At 37.9% G+C, this 9,683-nt stretch overlaps 1 protein-coding gene across 1 annotated transcript; it reads right to left on the minus strand.

The window, feature by feature from the left end:
• Positions 1 to 8,288: 8,288 nt before the first annotated feature.
• On the minus strand, positions 8,289 to 9,227 carry LOC139176511 (olfactory receptor 5W2-like). The gene has a single exon (XM_070768835.1). It carries the CDS (start codon positions 9,225 to 9,227, stop codon positions 8,289 to 8,291), a length of 939 nt encoding a protein of 312 aa, XP_070624936.1.
• Positions 9,228 to 9,683: the final 456 nt, after the last annotated feature.

Genomic DNA, 9,683 nt, shown 5'->3' on the forward strand with positions numbered 1-9,683 from the left:
AAAACAACTCATGCAAATGGTTACCATGGTGCCTGGCCAGGGTGGGCGGTTTCAATCAGTGTGCTTCCCCTAACATCTTCACAGAGCTATTCTCCACCTCCATTCTCTGCAGGGTTCCTGGAGGTTGGAATTTCAGCAGGGAACCAATGGGGATGTTGATAATAACCTGAAGAGTGGCTACAAAGGAAAACAATAGTAATTCTAAATCCACTTGGGCACCCTCATAACACTTAGGCGTAAATAAAGTAAGTTTAGTATAAGCATAGCTCTTGAACTGAAATACTTTTTTTTTATTAGTTAATTGCTTTTTTTTTTTTAATGTTTGGCAGAGACATGTAGCTTTCAGGACCTTAGTTCTCTATGAGCAATGGAACGCATCTACTTTATACTGAAAGCACAGTGTCCTAACCACTGGATGGCCAGGGAATTCTGTGAGATAGTTTATTTAATTGAATTGATTGTTTATACTTCTATTTCTTAAAGATATATATATAACCAGATAGATTTTTTTTTTCCCATTAAATGAGACACCATCAAACCAGCCGGTGAACTTTGAATTTGTTAATTTCATCAACTCTCTCATCTGTCACCAACTTCAAGTGATTGAGGTTAGTTACACTGATACATAGCAAACTGAGTAACTAGCCTCTCTTTCCCTTTGTGGTATTTTTATTTACACAACAAATAGATACATTTTTATTTCAGTTGAAGCCTATACATGTAGAGGAGTAGAAGTTCTTTATTTCTCACCTTGAGCTGAGAATTTGCCTCTGAGGACTAAAGAAACTAGTTAAAGTTTCTTGAAATCCACTGATGAAATAGAAGGAAGTAAGATTCAGAATTAGTTATGTAAGTAACTAAATCCTAACTCTGCCACTTAGCAATTATAAAGTCTTCGGCAAGCCAAGTAATCACAGAATTTTAGCTTCATCACCTATAAAATGAAAAGGACAGTACCTTCCTCATCAAATAATATTAAATTTCCTTCTAGGCTCAATATCTTCACCATCTGTTCATTCACTGTTCAAAAGTTGGCAACATAGTAATTTTGCAGAATTCCATATATCTACTTTATGTCATCTGAAATCCAAGCTATGAAATACAACTAGAGAAATCCAAATGCTTGCATATTTATTAAATTCATCTAGGCAATGCAATAATAATATTCAGGAATATTGGATGGCCCCTTTGATTAAAATGATAAAAGATGTTATAAATGCTCACCTACCCACCTCTCTGTTATCTCTGCACTTCCTTGTCATTACTTTAGCCCACAGCTCTGTAAATTGTAGATAACCCATAGCAATGCAAGTGACACTTGTCTATAGACAGGCACATTTTGCCTAGGATAGAGATGATTGATTTCTCTCCCTGCTGATGGTAAAAATCCAGCTTTACATCTATTTGTCAGTTTATTTGTGAATTCCTGATTTACAGTATTGTGGTTCTTTGAAATATGTTGTGTACATTTCATAACATATTAAGTATTGAATAAGGTAAGTAAAATCTTTGATGCCTCTACATGATATATGCATTGTTATTGTTCAGTCGTTAAATAAGTGTTTGATTCTTTAGGACTTCAGGGACTGCAGCATGCCAGGCCTCCCTGTACCTCACTGTTCCTGCCTATAAAAGTTAAAGATAAGTTAAATATGTGTGCATATATGTTATATACACATATATATTTTTCTTTAACAATTTAAATTATTCATGGCTCTTACAAACTCAGTATTTAAATAACTTCAGATTTGAAAACATTTTCATTGTGATCTCATATTCTCTGTCTCAGAGCATAATCTAAACACATTACCAAAATCTTAACCTCCCGTCCTATCCTCAATTTGTTCCAAGTTCTTAACAAAACTAAATGTCTTATTAAAACTTTGTATACATTTAAATTAATAAGCACAACTATCTGTGAAGCTATTTTGGGGGCACAGAAAATGAACTACAGACACAATAATAATTGTAGATTCTGCGTTGCTCAACACCTATTTTTCTGCATCTCTTCTGTTTCTAGGTAGATTAAGCAAATTCTGGGTAAATGTGTGTATCTGACATTAATACATTTGCATCTTATAATTTTCAAATTTTCTCATCTAGTTTAATTCTCATAGTTCTTTAAACAGTACTGATCATCTCTCAGTTTTATTGAGAAGGAACTGATTATTTCAGCCCAATGAATAGTCCAGTACTGCATAGCTTTGCAATCAAAGAACAGGTCCAGAGTTTGGACATTCTGTACACTGGACATCCTTCAATAAACACTACCTTCCCAGAAATGGAAATGTTAGAAATGGTGGAGCTTAGAAGATCACTGTAAATAATATAGTTATTTCCCCAAAACTAAATGTGCTCACCTGCCAGGGAAGTCCTTAGTCACTTTTTCTTTTCTCTTTTTATTTTAATTTCTTTAAGTTTTTTATTTTGTATTGAGGTATATCGATTAACAAACAATGATGTGGTAGTTTTAGGTGAACAGAGAAGGACTCAGCCGTACGCATGCACGTGTCCATTCCCCCTCAAACTTTCATCCATCCAGGCAGCCACGTAACATTGCACAGAGTTCCCTGTGCTATACAGTAGGTCCTTGCTGATTGTCCATTTTTACTACAGCGGTGTGCGCATGCTTACCCCCAGGTCCCATTCTCCTCCCCCTACTCTTTTCCACTGGTAACCATAAAGTCATTCTCTGAGTCTGTAAGTCTCTTTCTGTTTTTATAAGTTCATTGTATCAACTCTTCTTTGGTTCTGCATATAAGGATGTCATATGATATTTCTCCTTCTCTGTCTGAATTACTTCACTCAGTATGACACTCTCTAAGTCCATCCATGCTGATGCAAATGGCACTATTTCATTATTTTTAATGGCTGAGTAATATCATTATTTTTTAAAACATTTTTTTCTTTCTCCCTTAAAGTCAGCCCTCTTATCTGCCTGAATCCTTTTACTTGTGTATTGACAGTTGTTGGGATCAATGCATTACCATAAGATAGGACAAATAATATAAAAATCAGTTCAGCTGTAATTGATATATAGCTCCATCCATTCTTAAAAATAAATAATACATAATGAGCACAGTGTTTAATTCTGATTCCTAGTCAGAGTTCAGTAATGGTGAGGTTTGTTTTAAGGTTTGCTGTTGTCGTTGTTTAGTTGCAAAGTCTTGTCCTGCTCTTTTGTGACCCCGTGGACTGTAGCCCACCAGGCTTCTCTGTCCTTGCAGTTTCCCAAGCAAGAATACTGGAGTGGGTTGCCATTTCCTTCTCCAGGGGATCTTCCTGATGCAGAGATCAAACTCATGTCTCCTGCATTGGCAGGCAGATTCTTTAACACTATCATGTGTCAAACATTAGGTTTTTGTTTCTGCTGTTGTTTTTGTTAGCTATATTTTCAGAATTTAAAACCTGCATTACCCTAAGTACGTTTATCCTCAAAATATCAATTTCTATGTGTAAAATAAGTGAGCTTCCCTAGTGCCTCAGAGAAAAGTCTGCCTGCAATACAGGAGACTTGGGTTCGATCTCTAGGTTGGGAAGATCCCCTGAAGAAGGAAATAGGAACCCACTCCAGTATTCTTGCCTGACCAAACCCATCGACTGAGGATCCTAGCAAGTTATAATCCATGGGGTCTCAAGGAGTTGGACATGACTGAGCTGTTAGTAAAAAAAAAAAAAAAAGAAGAAAGTAAGATAAGCACTTAAAATCCCATCAAGTTCTAATAGCCTAAGATTAAGGTAAGAACACTTACCAGATTGTTATCTTTTTCATTCACCTTCTTACTACACTGTTGTCAGTATCAGTTCATTTTTCACTGGAAAAGTCAATTTTAGGACTTAAAGATCTAAAAAGAAAAGCTGATCCATTGTCTAATTTTTGCAACCCATTTGGGCGGGTCTTCTGTGTTCATAGAAGAAATCTGTGCTTTCCTTAGGAAGGCTGCAGTTTCTTAGGGTAATGCAAGATCTTTTATATATTGCTTTTAAGCTTTTGAGATTAGCTTTCTAATCTCAGATCTCATGATCACACACTCTGATATCCAAATCCCAATGGGAAAACTTACCTGAGCAATTAGAGCTCTACTGAAGGGTTGAGTACACACAAAGGAAATGATGTAATGTGTTTTTCTATATCTTAAGAACATCTCAAGCAAAAAATATATTATGACTTTCAAAATGGTAGATTGTTATGCATAAAATTGGAGGATGATTGTTGCTATCTGATTTGACTTGTTCAAAGCAATTTATCAATTAATAGAAGTTCTATGTGACAGGACAGTGGTGAACTGAAATGAAGCCAAATATACCCATACACGAATTGAGAATTAGAAGGCCTTTAAATAAACATTGTCAACTAAAAATTAATATAGTCACAACCTGAAAGTAGAGATGTTACTTGATGGGAATGTTAAGGACTCTGAGACCAGGAGGCAGCATCTCAGTAGTCATGAGAAAACCACTCAAGGAGGCAGGAGAGGGAGTCAGGCTATATACAAGTTTACAAGGAGGGGACAGGGAATCGGAACATCAAAGATCATTGTGAGGTAGAGAAAATCAGCTATCAAGTTAAGAAGTTTATTTTTCTTCTACATATGGAAAGATGCAAGCCTCTGGGCTCACTGAATTCATTCCTTTCATATGCACTTCAGCTCAGTTCAGTTCAGTCCCTCAGTCCTGTCCAGACCCCATGGACTGCAGCACGCCAGGCTTCCCTGTCCATCACCAGCTCCAGGAGCTTACTATCTGGGGCCAAATTCTGTCTCCTGATTGTTTGCATCCTTAATTCCTCGCTCACCTTAAGGCGTGGCCGATGTGGCAGATGGCTGCTGCTTGCATTCCCTGAGCTCTCAGCAAACAGCTATGCGGGTGGCAGCATCTGCTGGCTCTGTTTTGGGAGCCCTCATTCACATTTGGAGACCAGAAATCACGGATGGCTGTGACATTTCTTGTTTATGGATATGACAGCAGACATTTAATTTCATCACATGAGAAAGTCAATGATGAATGAAATTGACTCCAATATGTGTTATCTGTGCATCAAGTTCAAGTGGAATTTTGGCCATCCAAGATCAGAATTGACCTGATAATCCTAACTCAGTACAAACATTTACTCTATGTATATGTGCCAGCTGGTGTTCTGAATACAAAACAGAGAAAGGGAGGATAAATGGAACTGTATATGAAGAATTTGGCAAACAGAGAATACTGAATGAGAGACAAAACAGGAAAAAAAAATAAGAAATTGATTGGAGATTGAAAATTTCATGGCGTGATCGAAGGATTGACATGAGATTTAGAGCAATGTTGCCTCTGTGTGTGTGTGTGTGTGTGTGTATGGGCTTCCTTGGTGGCTCAGTGATAAAGAGTCCACTTGCCAATACAGGAGCCACAGGAGACAGGGGTTCGATCTTTGGGTTGGGAAGATCCTCTGGAGGAGGAAATGGCAACCCACTCAAGGATCCTTGCTTGGATAATCCAATGGACAGAGGAGCCTTGTGGGTTAGAGTCCATGGGATCACGAAGAATCGGACACAACTGAGTGAGCACACACACACACAGTAAAATGAAACACAATAAAATTATAAACAAATGAGAAATTCACACGAATTCCTACAATTTGCAGGTAAGAGAGTGGCCAGATTATTTATGTGAAACCACGTAAAGAAATACAGAAGAGCCTTTCTGTGTTTGCTTTACAGACAAGTCGGAGGAGCAGTCAGTGTGCCCCCATTACTCCAGATGGGGCAGAGGGGAGCCTTGTACAGTGGATGGTGCACTGTCTATAAAGACAGCCCTCAACTCACCCATGGCAGTGCAAACTACACCACAGAGAGGGTTCTGTCTATGCAGATCAGTGGTGACTTAGGCCTTGGCAAATGCGGGCTTCCAATGGGGAAGAAGAAAATGACAGCCTGAGGGTGATGAGAACCAAATGCTTTGTCTTAAACAGCATAAAATGGCGTTGGGAATGCAAGTGTGTGCTAAATTAATTGTTTTTTCCTGCATTGGCAGGCAGATTCTTTACCTTCTTAGTCACCAGGAGACACTGGTTTAATCCCTGGATCAGAAAGATCCCCTGAAGAAGGAAATGGCAGCCCACTCCAGTAAACTTGCCTGGGAAATCCCATGTACAAAGAAACATGGCTGTGGTCCATGGGGTAACAAAAGAGTCACATGTGACTTAGTGATTAAATAACAACAAACATATGCAAAAAGAGTGATATGAATCACTTTGCTGTACACCTGTAACTAATACAACTTTGTCAATCAACTATATTTTAATAAAAAAATAGATTTCCTAGAACCCGAAATTGTGTTTCATTTTTACAGCTAGATTAATTGCTAATTGGATACCAGGAGAACAGAACTTTAAAATTTTGTTTAGACTATTATTCCAATTTTTTTCATAGTTATGTAGAGAGAAGGCATAAATCATTACACATGGCATGCTAACATAACTACTGCTTCTTTCTCCCCAGCCCACCCCCTACAAGGGGAATATATTTTTATTAATAGCTCTTCTTTTACAACTTAAATTATATCAACAGGGCATTCAGTTTCTTTTTTTTTTTTTTTTCAATTTTAACTAGTGTAATGCTCTAAACCTACTGGAGAGATGAAATTGTTCACTGAAAAAAAAATGCACACACTAAAAGTTGAGAGTTATATTTTATTTGGCAGACATTCTGAGGACTTCAAGCCTGGGACGCAGCATCTCAGATAAGTGCTAAGAATCTGTTCTGCAGAGGTAAGTTCTGAAGAGGCAAGGGGGAGCCACAAGAGATAGAAGATTTTGCAACAAAAGATCAGATAATCAGAACACCAAAAGATTATTGTTGATAAAAGAAAACCAGATAAACTAAAGAATTTAGCACTTTTTCTGTGTATGGGAAGATGCAACAGTTTGGGATCTCTGACACTGTTCCTTTGATATGCACCTTAGCTATCTTGAGAGTCCCTTGGACAGCAAGGAGATCCAACCAGTCCATCCTAAAGGAAATCAAGCCTGAATATCCATTGGAAGGACTGATACTGAAGCTCAAGCTCCAATACTTTGGCCACCTGATGGAAAGAACTGACTCATTGGAAAAGACCCTGATGCTGGGAAAGATTCAAGGCAGGAGGAGAAGGGGTCGACAGAGGATGAGATGGTTGGATGGCATCACCGACTCATGATGAGCTTGAGTTATCTCCAGGAGTTGGTGATGGACAGGGAGGCCTGGTGTCCTGCAGTCCATGAGGTTGCAAAGAGTTGGACATGACTAAGCAACTGAACTGAACTGAACTGAATTTAGCTATCTGGGGCCAGCCGACCTTAAGAAAGCCTATTCTGTGCTTTCTCATCCTGAGTTCCCTCAGGGTGTTCTGACCAGGCTTCAGGACTACAACCTCCTTTGTTTACTGATGTGGCAGGCAATAGTTTTCATTAACAAAGTCCTCTCCAATGGTTTCTGGAAAATCAGGGGATGTTTGGTGATAATAACTGAAGCAAAATGAAGAGAAACTGAGCAGATTTTTACATCAAATAATTCTTGTCCAAGATTCTCATTTTTGCAAAAGATAACAGTGCAGATGGATTTCACCTAAAGTGAACAGACTAGAATGAAATTAAGGAAATTATTATTTTTTTTTATAAATTTACAAAGGTTCAAGTTTTTAATTAGTTTTTCAGGCTAATTCATTCATCTATTCAATAAATATTTTTGAATTGCATCCTGAGGCTAAGCATTGTACATGTAGACAACAGTGAATTAGACAGGAAGGACCAAACTTTTATGGAATATTTAGTCTAGAGACAGAAATTTCTCATTCAGTCTTACTTACAAATTATTTGCTTCTAAATATTAGGATGGAGCTTTTTTAGGGTGAAACAAATACATGAAAAGGATATAAACAAACCTATTTTGACCCACTAACACTCCCATCTGACTCAGCAAGTTTATTAAGCCTGTTGTTAAAATAAATAAATAGGAGCCTTTAGGAAGGTAAGTCAAATTAACATGAGTCAGGGGTTGCTCTGTGCATGTCATCTCTCTGAGACTTCTCCAAGAAAAGAAAAAAAGAGGTGTAAAAAAACCCTCTTTGCAAAACAGAAGAGTGATCCTACTACTACTCTTCCTTAGTTGGGAGAGTTTAGTGTAATGACTGTTCCCTAAACTGATTTAGGTCAAAGTGTAAGTAGTGGAAAATATTCAGAAACTGTACTAGTAAGACTATAAGAATCTATGTCAAAGTTTCTGCACTGCTTCTCTTAGAATCTTTAAATACTTTAGGATGAAAGTACTGTATCACCCAGAACATAATTTAGTGCTGATTGCTTTTTTTAGGGCACCTTTTACATCCTTATTCCTTAAGCTATAGATCAGTGGGTTTAACATGGGGATGACAACTGTGTAAAAGACAGAGGCCGTTTTGTCTGTGTCCATGGAGTAACTGGAGCTAGGTCTGAAATACATAAACAGGAGTGTGCCATGAAATATAGCCACAGCGGTTAAGTGGGAAGCACATGTAGAGAAAGCTTTGCATCTCCCCTCGGCTGAGTTCATCCTAAAGATGGTTGTTATGATGTAGCTGTAGGAGAGGAGGACAGTGATAATGCTGGTCCCCACAACACAGCCAATAAAAGTAAACATCACAATCTCATTGATGGATGTATCTGAGTAGGAGAGGGCTAATAAGGGTGGGATGTCACAGAAAAAGTGATTGATGATATTGGAATTGCAGAATGACAACTGAAATGTACAACAGGTATGGATTGCTGAATCAACCAAGCCTACGATGTAGGCAATAACCACAAGCTGGGTACAGATTCCCCTGGACATGGCAATTGTATAAAGAAGTGGATTGCAAATGGCCACATAACGGTCATAAGACATGACAGCCAACATGAGACATTCCACATCTGCAAAGGCTCCAAAAAAGTACATCTGGATGGCACATAGATCATATGGAATCCTTTTTTGCTCAGATAAGAAATCAGCCAGCATCTTGGGAGAGATAGTAGAAGAATAGCAAATGTCGCAGAAGGACAGATTGCTCAGGAAGTAATACATGGGTGTGTGCAGTCTGGGGTCCCTCTTGATCAGCAGGACCATCCCCACATTGGCAACCACAGTTATGACATAAACCAGCAGGAAGAGCACAAAGAGCCCCTGCTGCACATCTTGTCTACTGGAAAGTCCTAAGAATATGAAGTCAGCAAACACAGTGCAGTTCTCAGCAGTCATCCCTCACACATGAAAATTCCTAGTTATGAAAAAGGAAATGGAAGTGGAGGGTTAATATCATCTTACTGTCTTAATTGCTAAACTGCCATTTGTTTCTATATTTCAGTAATTAGAAGAAGAGATAAATAATGCTAAGATGCCTTGAAGTTAAATTGACCCTTTGGGAAATATTTCCAATTTGATATAACTGATAAAATGATAATAATAATGATACACTTGTAAACCACTGTAGTGTTTGCAGCACAAACTCATCTAAGCTAAATCAGGCTATTTCCACATAAATTTGTATAGCATTTATGACCATTTTTGCTACTTCAATCTAATATTAAGGAATTTATGTCCTCAGATTGAAGGCAAGATTCCTGACAAGATCTCTGCTTTGTTTTGTTTCAATGATGTACGGATGTTATCATATCCTGTAATAGAAAAATACAGTTAATGAGTTATATAGATAAT

This window comes from Bos indicus, chromosome 16 (assembly GCF_029378745.1).
Source record: "Bos indicus isolate NIAB-ARS_2022 breed Sahiwal x Tharparkar chromosome 16, NIAB-ARS_B.indTharparkar_mat_pri_1.0, whole genome shotgun sequence".
Classification (NCBI taxonomy): Eukaryota; Metazoa; Chordata; class Mammalia; order Artiodactyla; family Bovidae; genus Bos; species Bos indicus.